This window comes from Neoarius graeffei, chromosome 17, assembly GCF_027579695.1.
Source record: "Neoarius graeffei isolate fNeoGra1 chromosome 17, fNeoGra1.pri, whole genome shotgun sequence".
Lineage (NCBI taxonomy): Eukaryota > Metazoa > Chordata > Actinopteri > Siluriformes > Ariidae > Neoarius > Neoarius graeffei.
The window spans coordinates 43,645,913-43,662,797 of record NC_083585.1 but is presented as its reverse complement, the minus strand read 5'-3'; the positions used below and the strand labels follow the sequence as shown (position 1 = coordinate 43,662,797).

General features: G+C 46.2%; 1 protein-coding gene across 2 annotated transcripts in view; it reads left to right on the top strand.

Moving 5' to 3' along the window:
* Positions 1-16,885, top strand: part of gabbr1a (gamma-aminobutyric acid (GABA) B receptor, 1a) — a 171,868-nt gene that overhangs the window by 9,977 nt on the left and 145,006 nt on the right. Inside the window, exons 1-2 of one of the 2 annotated variants that reach the window (XM_060944268.1) lie at positions 2,648-2,700; positions 6,627-6,713. In XM_060944268.1, the coding sequence (XP_060800251.1) occupies positions 6,635-6,713 (79 nt within the window). In that variant the 5' untranslated portion in view covers positions 2,648-2,700; positions 6,627-6,634. Of the gene's footprint in view, positions 1-2,647; positions 2,701-6,626; positions 6,714-16,885 lie in introns of those variants that run through there. The other variant, XM_060944267.1, reaches the window with a different exon arrangement.

Sequence of the window (16,885 nt, the reverse complement as noted above, 5' to 3'; positions counted from 1 at the left end):
CACAACTTTATTCATCACACACTTGTGAAATTCCTCTCTGCATTTAACCCATCTGAAGCAGTGAACACACACACGCACCCATACCCAGAGCAGTGGGCAGCCATGCTAACAGCGCCCGGGGAGCAGTTGGGAGTTCGGTGCCTCGCTCAAGGGCGTCCCATATTAACCTAACCGCATGTCTTTGGACTGTGGGGGAAACCCACACAGACATGGGGAGAACATGCAAACGCCACACAGAAAGGCCCCTACCGGCTGCAGGGCTCGAACCCAGAACCTTCTTGCTGTAAGGCAACCGTGCTAACCACTTACACCACCGTGCCGCCATTTTTGGTCCAACAGAGGACTAAAAAAAATCCAATCGTAAGCGCTACCATGATGTGGAAGGATTTTTATGGTTATTCAGGGTTTTTGGGAGGCAAAAACAAAAATCCTAAATTAAAAAAAAAAAAATTATGGACTGAAAAATTTGTGAGAAAAACAAACGACTTTGCTCTAAAGAACACTCGCGGATACATTTTTTTTAATGCAAGTCTACAACTAGATTATTAATTTAACAACAAAAAGAAAATGTTGAAATCTTAATTTAGAGCTGCTCTGTATGCATGATGGTCTGTCTGTGTGACCAGATTTTTACTCAGGGGGTGGTAAAGGCCAGGGACCCATCTGGTTATGTACACAACAATGACGTGCACGATATCTGATTTGTTTTTTAGGGCAAAATGAATTTCCATAAAATGACAATGGCAGGCAGTTGCCCCCCTGTTCCCCCATGTCACTGCATCCATGATTTATCTTTTTGGTTTGAGACCAAATCTCCTCATAATGACAATTTGGACAGCATGTGAACTGGTTTCCATTAAAACGACTGCTCATTTGCAAAAGAAAAACCATGCAGATTTTAGTTGAAAAGCTGAAGGACTTCACTGGGACACTGAGATGGTGATTAGGTTAGGTGTGCATTGCATTTTAGCTTAATAAACAGAAACAGAGCCCCGGGGCCGGCGAGGGCCTTTCTGTGCGGAGTTTGCATGTTCTCCCCGTGTCCGCGTGGGTTTCCTCCGGGTGCTCTGGTTTCCCCCACAGTCCAAAGTCATGCAGGTTAGGTTAACTGGTGACTCTAAATTGACCGTAGGTGTGAATGTGAGTGTGAATGGTTGTCTGTGTCTATGTGTCAGCCCTGTGATGACCTGGCGACTTGTCCAGGGTGTACCCCGCCTTTCGCCCGTAGTCAGCTGGGATAGGCTCCAGCTTGCCTGCGACCCTGTAGAAGGATAAAGCGGCTAGAGATGATGAGATGAGATGAGAAACAGAAACAGAACTCAATAACGGCGGCACGGTGGTGTAGTGGTTTGCGCTGTCACCTCACAGCAAGAAGGTCCGGGTTCGAGCCCCGTGGCCGGCGAGGGCCTTTCTGTGCGGAGTTTGCATGTTCTCCCCATGTCTGCGTGGGTTTCCTCCGGGTGCTCCGGTTTCCCCCACAGTCCAAAGACATGCAGGTTAGGTTAACTGGTGACTCTAAATTGAGCGTAGGTGTGAATGTGAGTGTGAATGGTTGTCTGTGTCTATGTGTCAGCCCTGTGATGACCTGGCGACTTGTCCAGGGTGTACCCCGCCTTTCGCCCGTAGTCAGCTGGGATAGGCTCCAGCTTGCCTGCGACCCTGTAGAACAGGATAAAGCGGCTAGAGATGATATGAGATGAGAACTCAATAACTCAGTGTAAATTTGTTAGTCAAGACCACATGTCTGTTTTGTGGATATAAAACAATTAGCAATGTGAACACATTACACATCATCAAAACTGGATTTTGGAGCACGATCATCTCCTATCCTCAATTATTCATCATCAGTATGTATAAATAGATGATGAGATGAAGATAAAGAGGAAGGAAGGAGCTGAGATCAGAAACCAAAACACCACTAATGCCACTTTGATTAGAGACAAGAAAAAAAAAAAGACAGTAGAGTCCAAAACGCATAAGATATTCAACCGCATTTTAGTCTGATGCCCGTTTACCAGCCGGCAGAAATTTACCAAGCAGGTCGATGATGAAGGAGAGCCACACACACACACACACACACACACACACCACGTGGTGCCCTCCTGTGACGTCGCAAGTCACTGAGAAGGAGTTGTTTTTCCTTCCCTACCCGTATCCTGCAAATCCCGCCTCTCTTTAAAACGAAGCTCGCTGATTGGACAGACAACACATCCTTCAATTTGAGAAAACAATCGACTTTCGAGTACAAGCAAGGGGGCGGGGATTACAGCAGGAGGGGTGGAGTTAAGAAGGAGGGGGGAAGAAAAAGTCGCAGATGGAGAAGAGTGGAAAAAAAAAGAAGGGAGGAGGAGGAGAGGAAGGAAGGATGGATGGATGGACGCGCGTGAAACGTTTATAAGATTTTTATTTTTATTTTTATTTGTACATAGCTTATAGTTCTGTAATTAAGATCTCAGATGGAATTTTGTTTTGCAAAGCAATACACGCAGTGAGATTCTTCTCTTCTTCTTCTTTTTATTATTATTATCATTATTATTATAAGCCATCCATATGTCAGCCTATGCAACGACGCTGGATTTGCACTATTCACTCACTGCAATTTTTGTGCATGTAAACACCCACTAAACGGAAATTATACTGAAGGACATTATTATTTTATTTTATTTTATTTTATTTTTTGCACCGGGCCTGTCTACATTTGTGAGTAAACCCTTTCAGCTCTCTATTCTACCTGCTGTGCATCTATAGTCTGTATCTCATTTAATTCTACAGGCTTATCAATGAGGAGTTTGTTTGTTTGTTTGTTTGTTTGTTTGTTTGGTAGCTACAGAAAATGTGTGTAATTGTTTCAGTACCAACTGTTAACAACATTGACATCAAACTTCACCAGTAAACATTCACCAGGAGTCCACCAGGCTTCATCAGGGACACTAATGCATTCATATTCTGATCATTTAAGCATTTCCATGATACATAATCTGTTATATAGCAGTACATAACTGTAATTCAGTTAAAATAGTCAGATCAAACTGTTTCAGGTGTCTGAAAGGCCCTGTGTAGTCCATATCCATATTCATGGAGCTGGTGCTGGGAAATTTCTCTCTAAAGTTAAAGCCGTCTGTTTTTAGGGATGGTAGGGGTTCATCCAAAGAAAAACATAAACACGCTTCCGATCTAACATTCATTTCTATTACATTATCAATCAAATCAAACAAAAGACATTTTTTCTTTTAAATAATCAGCAAGAAAGTAGCAATCTTGGTTTTCATTGAATTATTAACAGTACTGGAAGTTATTATTAATGTAAATATTTAATTAATTGTTATATATGTTGATGTATTTTCAGATGATTTTCAAAAGACTTTTTCTTAGATCTCACTTACTTTCAGTAACAGCGTTATCCTGGTTAGGGTTGGATCCTGTCCCAGGAACACTGGGTGTGAGGCTGGAAGAGCCAACTCCCTGGATGGGACCTTAGTCCATTACAGGGCACCACACACACACACACGAAAGAAAGACACACACCTTGGTTGAATTTTGCCCAGTATGTTTTCGCAGGTGGGAGGAAACCAGAGAACTGAGAAGAAGCCCACATGGGCATGGGGAGAATATGCATAGAAACCCTGCACAATGCTACCTGCTGTGCCACTTAGGATAACTGCCTACAATTTCATTCAGTAATTTTCTTTCAGCCTGTTCATCAAGATTGTGCCGGTGCTTCTCCAACTCATTAAAACATCATTATATCACATACTCTCAGTGGGATTTCTCCATTTCAGCTTTTGACATTTCTGTGGATTTAAGTGATCAGCCTTCAGGGGGCCTTCAGTGCTCAAAGCTACAGGCATTTTCTGCCTTGTCTGTATCCTAGCCTCTGGATACACCAATCACAAAATACACTGCCTGGGCAAAAAAAAAAGTGTCTTTTGGATTTAAATAAGCCAATACATAAGATCCTTTGATTGGATAATTACTGCACTGATTAATTTTTCAGCTGGCAACAATTCTTTTAACCCTAACTGATGCAGTGAGTAGCTTCTCTTTTCTTATACATCCATGTGGAAGATGTATCCATGGTTGTGGAAAAGATGTTACGTGGGTCAAATTATTGGCCTGCATCAAACAAATAAAACAACTAAGGAGATTGCTGAAGTTACTGGAATTGGGTTAAGAACTGTCCAACGCATTATTAAAACCTGGAAGGATAGTGCTGAACCGGCAGCTTCGCGGAAGAAATGTGGTCAGGAAAAAAAAAATCTTGCCTGACTGTGATCAGGGATCACTTAAATGTTTGGTGAAGTCTAATAATAAAAAAAATCAACAATAGAACTCGTGGTTATGTTCAATAGTGATCCACATGCAACGAGAACTCACAGGATTGGGATTAAACAGCCGTGTGGCCATAAGAAACCACTTGTTAGTGCGGATAATCAGAAGAAAAGACTTTAATTTGATAGGGAGCATAAAGATTGGACTCTGGAGCAATGGAAAAAGGTCATGTGGTCTGATGAGTCCAGATTGACCCTATTCTGAGTGATGGGTGTGTCAGGGTAAGAAAGGAAGTGCATGAAGCGATGCACTTATCATCCATAGTAGCCACTGTACAATCCTCTGGAGGCAGTGTGATGATCTGGGGTTGCTTCAGTTGGTCAGGTCGAGGCTCAGCAATGTTATGGGGCAATATATTGAAGCCTACTGACGACCTGAATGGACTGAATGACCAGTTTATCATCTCATCTCATCTCATTATCTCTAGCCGCTTTGTCCTGTTCTACAGGGTCGCAGGCAAGCTGGAGCCGATCCCAGCTGACTACGGGCGAAAGGCGGGGTACACCCTGGACAAGTCGCCAGGTCATCACAGGGCTGACACATAGACACAGACAACCATTCACACTCACATTCACACCTACGGTCAATTTAGAGTCACCAGTTAACCTAACCTGCATGTCTTTGGACTGTGGGGGAAACCGGAGCACCCGGAGGAAACCCACGCGGACACAGGGAGAACATGCAAACTCCCCACAGAAAGGCCCTCGCCGGCCACGGGGCTCAAACCCAGACCTTCTTGCTGTGAGGCGACAGCGCTAACCACTACACCACCGTGCCCCAGTTTATCATCACATCAATACATTTTTTTCTTCCCTGATGGCATGGGCATAAAATTAGAGCTCAGATTGTGAAAGAGTGGTTCAGGGAGCACGAGGACTCATTTTCACACATGAAAACATTTTGACACCACAGAGTCCTGACCTTAACCCCATTGAAAGTGTTTGGGAAGTGCTGGAGAAGATTATACAGAGTTGTTTGACTCTCCCATCCTCAACGCAGGTTCTCAGTGAAAAGTTTATGCAACTCTGGACTGAAATAAATGCTGTGACGTTGCATAAGGTTGTTGAAACAGTGCCACAGTAAATGCATGCTGCAATCAAAGCTAAAGGCGGTACGATGAAATACTAGAGTGTGTTACCTTTTTTTTTTTTTTGGCCAGGCAGTGTATATTAAACCTAATAAAATAGTGATACAGCATTCCAGGCCCTGATGTTGATGCTCTGCTTTGTTTTGGTGCATTCCTATTTCCATTTCTTTATTAAACTCATCGACTCATTACATTTTTCCTCAGCATTGTGTGTGTGTATGTGTGTGTGTGTGTGTGTGTAGTCGGACTTGGATGAAAGATGGAGATTTTTGCAGTGTCATGTTTATTTAGAGACACATGCTAAAAGTTTAAGTGCGTCCTCTGATTCCTCACTGCAGAGTCTCCTTCTGTTTCCCATAGACAGCCTGGAGTGATGTACTTCATCTCTCTCTCTCTCTCTCTGTCTGTTAATCTCTCTCTTTGTGTTTTCCTTTTTGCAGCCTTTCTTTCTTTCTTTCTTTCTTTCTTTCTTTCTTTCTTTCTTTCTTTCTTTCTTTCTTTCTTTCTTGCGTGTGTGTGTGTGGGGGGTGATGGAGATAAAAGCTATCATCTTGCATATTTGACTGAATGAAAATAAGTGTGTGTGTTCTCAACCTCAGCTGACCCCCCCAACTCCCTTTCCCTTGCTCATGAAATGTTTAGCCAATGCAGCAGTGAGAGCACAGAGTCAGTGTTAGTTGAAAGATGACTGCTCCACACTGCATGTATGTCATATATAGATCTTATCTCATTTCATTATCTCTAGCCGCTTTATCCTTCTACAGGGTCGCAGGCAAGCTGGAGCCTATCCCAGCTGACTACGGGCGAAAGGCGGGGTACACCCTGGACAAGTCGCCAGATCATCACAGGGCTGACACATAGACACAGACAACCATTCACACTCACATTCACACCTACAGCCAATTTAGAGTCACCAGTTAACCTAACCTGCATGTCTTTGGACTGTGGGGGAAACCGGAGCACCCGGAGGAAACCCACGCGGACACGGGGAGAACATGCAAACTCCGCACAGAAAGGCCCTCGCTGGCCATGGGACTCGAAGCCGGACCTTCTTGCTGTGAGGCGACAGCGCTAACCACTACACCACCGTGCCGCCCATATATAGATCTATTTACACTATAAATGAATTGATGCAAATGAGCTGTAATGAGCTTAATTGCTTGGACAGTGTTTGTTGTTTTTAATTCAGATCTCTTTCATCTTTTATTAGATGCAGAAATGGTGCAGCTGTTGTTTCTTGTAATTTCCAACGTGCTTCCCACACTTATTGCATCCATGCATAATTCAACAACTGGAGGTAATATGTGTGTGTGTGTGTGTGTGTGAGTGTGTGTGCATGCGCGTAGCGCTAGCAGGGAGACTATTGGCTTATAAGCTTGTTATTACTCAATATGCACTCACCGGCCAGTTTATTAGGAACATCAGTACACTTGCTCATTCATGCAAGTGATTATCCAATCAGCCAGTCATGTGACACAATACAGCATAATTCATAATATCATGCAGATACAGGTCAAGAGCTTCAGTTAATCCAACAGAAGAATAGAATGGGGAAAACAATATGATCTCAGTGACTCTGACCATGACAAGAGTTATTGATGGCAGACAGGCTGCACTGAGTTTTTCAGAATCTGCTGATTTCTGAGTGTCGAATTTGTAGAAAATGATGTGTATTAACAAATAAAAGCACTCCAGTGAATAGCAGTCCTGTGCGTGGAAAAGCTTTGTTGATGAGAGAGAGGTCAGAGGAAAATTAGCAGACTGCTTGGAGCTGACAGTAACACTATGATAACTCGAACACTCTTTACGACAGTACTAAACAGAAAAGTATCTCAGCACACACAGTATGTTGAATGTTGAGGAGATTGGGCCACGAAAGACGACATCAGGTTCTACTCCTGTCAGACCTAAAATAGGAATCTGGATCTGCAGTGAGCACAGGCTGACGGAAACAGGACAGTCAAAGATTGGGAAAATGCTGCCTGGTCTGATGAATGTCTATTTCTGCTGTGACATGCAGATTGTAGGGATAGAATGTGGCATCAGCATTATGAATCCATGAACCCAACCTGCCTTGTGTTAAATGTTTAGACTGGAGTTAGTGTAATGGTTTTTTGGCCCACGCTGGTTTCTTGGTGGTAGTCACATTTTCTTGGCCCACACTGAGCCTCTTAGTCCCAGTTGAACATTGTTTGAATACCATAACCAATCTGAGTATGTTCCATTTCTTTATGGCTACAGTTAAGTCCCCTTATATGGACTACATCCAGCATGATAACTTCCCATGGCACAAAGCACAAGTCTCATACTGGTTCCATGAACATGACAATGAGTTCAGTGTACTATAGTGGCCTCCCCAGTCACCACATGGGAATAGAAAAGAGCACTTTAGGGATGTGGTAGAACAGGAGCTTCTCAGCATGAACATGCAGCAGACAAATCTGCAGCAATGATGTGATGCAGTCATGGCAGCACGGAGCAGAATCTCACAGGAAAGTTTCCACCACCTTGTGGAAACCATGTTGCCTGAAGACCTTAAGCTGTTTTGAGAGCCAAGGGGATGCTCTTGATGGTGTTTCTAATACATTGGCCAGTTAGTGTATACCCAGTCATGCAATACATTATGTGTCCAGATAACTTCGAAAAGGTATTCTATTCCTATTATTTCCTTATTGTAGACACCGGTAAAAGCACCACACTGATTAACTGAAGAGAACAAGGTGGCAAAACAATACATCACATCCTCACAATCACAATATAGATCACAGTAATTGAGTTTGAAAACAGTGACAGCAAAACTGCTGGGCTCTAATTAAAAAACAACCCTCAGTAAGAGCATTTTATAAGCTACATAATATTAGCTCTATGATTATATTCTTATTAAAATGTTTATTGAAAGAAATCATTGAGTTTCATGACAGCTTGTTTTAAATGCTTTACACTACTATAGGTTTAAATGAGAAACTCAACACTCGGCATTTATTTCTGAAACTGTTTGGTGCAAATGATCTGAAAACAGAAGTTCAGAACAGATTCCTGTTTTGTGTTAAGGAAACAGTGTCATGATCCGCCCCGGATTTCCACTCTGGAGATTTACTATCTCCCAGTTCGGCGCAATCCAGATCCGGGACGGGACTTCCATCTTGCCGGCATTCACTTCCTGGTCTGCTCTGCTGTGTATAAATAGGCCGTTCTCAGACGGGGACTTTGCCAGAATGTCTTGTCTGTTTCTTATGTTGTTTCTGTGCCAATTTTTGCTTCCTGGATTTTTGCTCTCTGTTTTGCCTAGTCTTAGCCACAGTTTTTTGCACTTATGTTTTGCCAATTTTTTTTTGTTTTTTGCACTGTTTTTTGTCTCCAGTTTTTATCAGAACTATTTTTCCTGTTTTTTCATATTAGCACTTTGCCTTTGTCTACCTCGTTGTTGTCTGGATTATTTTTGTTGTTTTGTTCGTTGACTCTTTTTGGACTTTTAATTAAATCATTTTTTATTCATTGGATTTTCTGGTTTGTGTTCTACTATTGGATCCTAACTCACCACATCTCGCCACCCCTAACAGTACGTTCTGGCCAATATGGATCCAGCAGAACTTAACCATCTGAGAATGGCTATGCAGCAGCAAGGAGCTCTCCTCGGGACCCACCAACAGGAACTCCGGCAGATCACTCAGAACCTGGCCACCCTGTCCGACTCACTCAACCTCCTAGCCACAACTCCAGCACTCCCAAGTCCTGCCTACCCCTGCCCAGCCGTCTCTTTCTTCACCTCCTGCCACCGCCGCTCTCCACGAACCAAGACTCCCTTCGCCTCAGCCCTACAGTGGAGAACCAGGTACCTGCAGATCTTTTTTTGTCACAGTGTTCGCTGATCTTGGAGCTTCAACCTCTGGCTTTCCCCACAGAACATTCCTGGGTAGCCTATACCATCACACTCCTCACCGGCAAGGCCAGGGATTGGGGGATGGCAGTCTGGGACACTGACGCGCCCTGTTGTTCCAGCCTCAAGGAATTCTCTGAGGAAATGAGGCGAACATTTGACTGCTCTCTGTCCGGCCGGGAGGCAGCAAGAGAGCGCATGGAGCTGCGGCAGGGGTCCCGATCTACCTCGGATTATGCCATCGAGTTCCGGACGTTGGCAGCGTCATGCAGTTGGAACGAGAGTGCCCTGGTCGACGCGTTCCTACATGGCTTATCCGACGCCATCAAGGATCAACTCGTCTCGCGGGAACTGCTGTCAGACCTCTCCAGCCTGATGGACCTTGCCAATCATATTGACGCGTGGGTCCAACAACGGATGAGAGAGAGGAGCCGCCGCAACTTCAACCCCTCTCCACCACCCGCCTTGTCCATCGAACCTATGCAGGTAGATCGGGTACGGGTGTCAGTGGAGGAACGACTGCGCCGACGGAGCACGGGGGCTTGTTTCTACTGCGGTCAGCAGGGACACATCTGCCGAGCCTGCCCACTAAAAGGACGAGCCCACCAGTGAATCGAGGGGCCCTGGTGGGCAATGCTTGGAACCAGTACCCTGCTGACCGACCGTTGCTCCCCGTTATCATCACTCTCAACAATCGGCATGCCGATTGTTGAGAGTGATGATAACGGGGAGCAACGGTCGGTCGATTGTTGAGAGTGATGATAACAGGGAGCAACGGTCGGTCGGCAGGGTACTGGTTCCAAGCATTGCCCACCAGGGCCCCTCGATTCACTGGTGGGCTCGTCCTTTTAGTGGGCAGGCTCGGCAGATGTGTCCCTGCGCTTGTCAACTCGGGGGCGAACAGGAACCTGATCTGCTCTGCCACCGCCAAGGATCTCAGAATCCCATTACTCGCCCTCGAGGTCCCTCTCATCATCCTGACAATCAATGGCACTGGCTTGACCACCATCACTCACCTCACCACCCCGCTCACCCTAAGGATTTCAGGCAATCACTCCGAAACTATACAACTTCACGTCATGAACAACCCTCATGTTCCCGTTATTCTTGGATTACCCTGGTTGATGCAGCACAACCCCCACTTAAACTGGACTGACCACACCATCTTAGGCTGGAGTCCTTCCTGCCTGGCCTCCTGTCTGAACTCCACTCTGCCTCCCGCCAAACCACCTCAGCCCTCAGCCAGCGAGTTTCCCGACCTTTCTCATGTGCCTCCGGAATATCTGGACCTCAAGCCTGTCTTCAGTAAGACCCGAGCAGTGTCCCTTCCCCCTCACAGGCCCTATGACTGCGGTATCGACCTCCTGCCAGGGATGGCGCCACCCAAGAGACGTCCCTACTCTCTTTCCCCCGCTGAGAGACAAGCCATGGAGAAATACATCACTGAGTCTCTGGCAGCTGGGATCATCCACCCTTCTTCCTCCCCAGCAGGGGCCGGATTCTTCTTCGTGGAGAAGAAAGACAAGTCACTCCGCCCCTGCATTGACTATCAAGGTCTCAACGCCATCACAGTCAAGAACCGCTACCCACTACCGCTCATGACTACAGCCTTCGAACTACTCTAGGGAGCCAAGGTGTTCACTAAACTGGACTTGCGCAACGCCTATCACCTAGGTAGGATCAGGGAAGGGGACGAGTGGAAGACGGCCTTCAACATCACCACAGGCCACTATGAGTACCTCGTAGTCCCTTTCAGCCTGACTAACGTGCCCGCGGTATTCCAGGCGTTGGTTAATGATGTCTTGAGGGACTTTCTTAATGTCTTTGTTTACCTGGACGATATCTTGATTTTCTCTCGCTCCCTGGAGGAACATCGGGGTCACGTCCGGCGGGTTCTTCAATGCCTGCTGGAGAATAAGCTGTTCGTTAAGGCAGAGAAGAGCGAGTTCCACCAAGGCTCTGTCTCGTTCTTGGGGTTCATCATTTCACCAGCCAAGATCCAGATGGACCCCCTCAAGCTGGAGGCAGTCGCTGACTGGCCTACCCCATCTTCGAGATGAGAGCTCCAGCACTTCCTGGGGTTTGCCAACTTTTACAGGCGTTTCATCTGCAACTTCAGCACGGTGGCCGGACCTGTCTCAGCCCTGACCTCGACCAGGACCAAGTTCAAGTGGGGGTAGGAAGTAGAGAAAGCCTTTTCCAGTCTCAAGCACAGGTTTACCACAGCACCCATTCTCACCATACCCGATTCTACCAAGCAGTTTATCATCGAGGTCGACGCCTCCGAGTCAGGGGTTGGAGCCATCCTATCCCAGAGGGCCAACGACAACAAGGTCCACCCACGCTCCTTCTCCCGCTGGCTATCTCCAGCCGAACGAAACTACGACATCGGCAACCAAGAACTACTGGCCGTGAAACTAGCCTTGGGGGAGTGGAGGCACTGGCTCGAGGGGTCTGATCTCCCGTTCCTAGTCTGGACCGACCATAAAAACCTGGAGTACCTCAAGTCTGCCAAACGTCTCAACTCCCGGCAAGCCCGTTGGTCTCTCTTCTTCTCCTGATTCAACTTCACGCTCTCCTACCGCCCAGGCTCCAAGACCGGCAAACCCGACGCCCTGTCCAGGATGTTCTCTTCCCACCAAGAGGAGTCCAAGCCACCTGAGACTATCCTTCCTCCATGCTGCCTGGTGGGAGCCGCTATTCTAGAAGTTGAGACACTCGTGCAGAAGGCCCTGGAGCAGGACCCCGGTGAAGGTAACGCCAGCAATATTCCTCATAACCATCTGTTTGTTCCCTGTCATGTGCAAACTCAGGTGCTGCAGTGGGGTCACGGTTCCAAGCTGGCCTGTCATCCGGGAGCCGCCCGAACCCTGGCTCTCATCCAGCAGTACTTTTGGTGGCCACCCATCAAGGAGGATGTCCAGGAGTTCGTGGCAGCCTGCGACACATGCTCCCGGAACAAGACAGCCAGTCGACCCCCTGCCGGCTTACTAAGACCCCTTCCTACTCCGCATCGACCTTGGTCTCACATCGCCCTGGACTTCATCACAGGACTCCCCAACTCAGGTGGCAATACATGCATCTTCACTGTCATTGACCATTTTTCTAAGACCACCCATTTCATTTCTCTGCCCAAGCTCCCCTCAGCCAAAGAGACCGCAGAACTACTCATCCACCACGTTTTTTGCCTTTACGTTCGTCCTTCACAAGTGAAGATGACCAAGATGTCAATTGAGTTTGTGTTCGCATGTGGCTAATGAGCCCTATCCTGGCACGAAATAGTCGCCCGCAGGTTTCGCACCTAATGGTTGGCTGCCGAGATGACTCCTTCTCCTTCCTTTTCTTTCTCTTCTCCACGGCCGCCCCAATCCTGTTGGACTCAGAAAAGATTGCGCCGTTCAAGATGGTGCGCCGCCAAGTGGAGCGGTTGAGCGCGAGGGTTTCCCACGCATTGACATCTGTAGGTATCATGCCGCCATCTTGTGTCAGAACTACAATTCCCAGTCCACTTCCGTGTGACCTACGTCACGCGTGGGTGGGATCATCTACGTCATCATACAAGGAAACATAAAACAATGGGACAACGCTTCCATCTTTGCTCTCTCACGTCTGGCTTCCGATGGATCTGGATGTATAAAGAGGCGCTCTCCACCCCAAAAAGACGTCTTCTTTCTTGCAAGATCCATCACTCAGCGCGATCTCCTTACCCTTGGCAAAGGTAAACTCTAGAGTCGCGCGATCTTTAAACTCAACCTGAGTTACAACCGGTTTACTTGCATTAGAAGTGACGTCACGACTGCAGCCCAGGCAGTTAAAAGTTAAGAAGCGATTGAATCCTTTTTAACTCAAAGCGCTGTGCATCTTATTCTGATCAGAGACTTTTCCTCACGAACGCTGAGGTTCGGACCAAGAACCCTCTGCTTTCCACGGGACCCACCCAAGTGCTCCGCTGGACCCGAAAGTTTCTCCGCCTCCATCACGAGCGGCTCACGTGCTCCCACGGCGAGGCCCGAGACTACACCAGCGAATAGTTCTTCATATCTTGCTAAAGGCAGGATTAAGTAAGATTTTGGCATTTGGGCATAATTAGGATAGTCTTAGGAATTTGCTTTTATTTGAAATAGTGTGAATTTAAACCCAGGTTTATTGTTACACTGTTGAACACGCAGCGTGTTGATTTATTTTGGTTCTATGTTCTCTCAATTGTTTAATAGATAGGCTGCGCATGCTTCTCTCTTTTATTCTTTACTACTAACATATAGTTCTCATTATTATACATCTTGATGTCATTAAGATTTCAGTGGATTCAGTATGGTTATGAGCTAGTGGGTTAGCTACAGCTTCGCTTTTGTCTGCTTAGCAACACAAAGCTAATCAAGGCCTACCATGTGCTCAGCAAGCCATCAGGCCTAACAAACACACTTTAGCTAGGCTATAGGGCCTTTCACAAACACATACTAGCAACACAAGGCTAATCTAGGCCTCCACCACGTGTAGTTAGCTACACGAGGCTAAACACAGAGCTAATCCTTTGTTCTGTTTAGATAACATTCTTTTGTTTAGCTACCAACAAGCTAGGCCTCCACCACGTGTAGTTAGCTACACGAGGCTAAACACATGGTCAAGTCTTTCACACTCACTCTCTCTCTCACACACACACACACACACACACCTCACTGCTTGTATATATTGATTTATCTTTTTATCTTTGTATAATAAATTCATTTATTAAACAAACTGTGTTTATTTGTGTGAACAACAATATCTGAAGTCCCCAATGTTCTCAAAGAATTCAAAAAGGGTGCAAATGTTATATAATATGGTAAGTGATCTTAATAATTTGGAAATGTACCATAATTTAGCTGTTTGGTAATTTATTATTAAGCACCAGGATTAATGGTATGATTCACTAAATGATTCCCTAAATGATTCATTGAACGATTCCCTAAATGATTCATTGAACAATTCCCTAAATGATTCACTAAATGATTCATTGAACGATTCACTGAACGATTCACTTCAAATGAGAGTGATTCTATGGTATGATTCAATTCAAACGAGTCAAATTAAATGATTCAATGGGATTGATTCATTTTAATTATTGACCTTCAAAATTTAATGAGACTGATTTAACGAGATTGATCACTTAATTTCAATAATTAACTGATTGCACCCACAGTTAAATTGGTGCCCCGTGTGAGGAGATTGGTTTGTTGACTTCTGGATTATTGTCCAACAACAAATAAACTATCAGTTTAATTCAGCAACTGCTAAGGTATATCCCCAGGTGTGTTAAAACGGATAACAGTAGTGTGATAACCATATCACCAATACTCATAACCTATTCAACTTAGGATAAGAGAGCATTTCCAAATAAACCTTCATAATTAATTACATAGTTAATTAATAATGATTAAATTAATAATTAACTTGATTAATTATCTAACATCCAGCCTAAGTAAAATGGCATCCCCTCATGTCTCAAAAATGGAAGACAACGCTCAAGACGTGTCTCTCCTTGAGGTCATTGCAGACCTCATTCACTGCTCTGCCTCCGAAAAGGCAAACATTAAGTACATGAGTGAGAGTGAATGCCAAAACAACCTAGACAATTCAAACAAACATATGAGAGATCCAAAAAGAACAACTATTAGTGTCCAAGTGGCACTAGGTAAGCTATTCCTATCATACTTCCAAAATGCTGATTCAGAAATCAGATGCCTTCGCGGAGAGGTTGAAAGGCTGACCACCAGCAACGCCAAGCTGACAGCCGATCATAATGATTTACATAGGGAGTGTGAGCTCTTGAAGACCTCCCTTGATAATTGCACCAAACGGCTAGAGAAAGCCGAAATGGTTGCTAAGAGGGCTGCCCAGGAGCAGACCCCCCAAGAGCAGCGCGAGGGGCGTGAAAGACCCCCAACAATGCGCCAAAGCTCAGAGCGGGAAGAGGCGTCCGAACCGGACACCGTAAATGATCTGGTCGAGAACCAGACATCCCGCCAAACTCCATCAACTCGCTACACGACTCCGTCGTCGTCTAGCCAGGATGGAGCCGCCCTGCGCTCATCCCGAGCCCAGGCCCGTAGCACACCTAGGTCAGTGCGCTTCAGTCTCCCTGATCCATCTCCAGATGAATCAGACCACGCATCTCGTGCGAAGCGGGAGCGATTCCAGAGTAGCTCAGACAGTGAGTACTCAGGAGAGCAAAGGTCGTCGCGTAAGGACGCGCACAAAGCCCTCCGCCTACGGCAAATTGACCTACTTGCCCAAGATATCAAACAATTCGATCCCGACAATCAAAGAACTAACGTAAATGATTATTTACGAGGAATTGACCGATGCCTGATGGACCTGCCGAACGCCACAACACGTGAAAAACTTAGACTAATCTGGAAGACCTCCAGTAGTAGCGTTCGCGCCTTTTTAGAGACACTACCCCCAAACATTCGCGATAGTTATTCGAAACTTCACAGTTACATGAGGGAAGAATATGCGCCATACACGGACGAAACCTCCGCGATATTGTGTGCATTACAAATCAAACAAAAACGGTCTGAGGCGCCTCGTGAATATTACAGACGGCTACGTACTGCCTATTTCCAAGGTAGTAGCGCACCAGGTTTGGAAGAAGATAGAGGTTTCATATCTCTCTTCTTACATAACCTCCACCCAAGCGTGCGGACCCATGTCACACTGACGTGTCGACAAGGTCGCTATTCGATGAGGGAAATTAGACGACTAGCCCAAATGACCTGGGAGACCATTGTCAAAACCGCAAACGGAAATGATGATGAACCCAGAGTCCTTAGTCTCCAGGGTGAGGACAAGCCCCCGCTAACCTTAGGAGGTGAAGCACCGAAAGGGGGACCCACCTGGAAGAATTCCGGTCCAGCCCGATCCTTGCCGAACCATCACAATGGTGAGTGGAAAAATCGACAAGGTAAGGCCAGGAGGGACCGAGGGCGAGTCCACAGTGACGATGGCAATCGCCCATCACATGAAAAGGGTCGTAGGGAACAAAACGGTTGGCAGCAAAACCGTCATCCCCGCTCTGACCAGAAACGGCAGAAGCGTTCCGACCGTAGCTCTAAACGCAAGGGTAGAGACGACCAACACAGTGACTCAGACCAACCTGGTGAGTTCCACTCAGAGCTGGACTCTTTAAAAGCCCAGTTGGCTGAGATTAAAGAACTGTTACAGGAGACGTCAGACCCCTCAACAGATAAAACACAAGAGCCCAAGAAAAATGACAAAAGACCAGTCACTGGCATGACTAGGCCAGGAACCACGGGTATATCTCGTAAAAGGGGGAAGGAGATCCCTCTGAAACAGCAGGCGAGGGTCAGGATGTAGGGCCCCCCCTGGTGGCGAAGGCAAACACACAAAACGCACTTCTCATGTGCGCTAAAGTCTTCACCACCATTTCTCAGACACATGGCTCTCACAAGGCGACCCAATCCCAACCAAGCCCTGCAACATAAACTTAGTCAACTTCACACAAAACAAAACCCCACAGTCGTTGGATCCCACAAAACATGCACAAACCCGTTGCGACGAGATTAGTGCGAACACCGATCAACCAAGCGCCA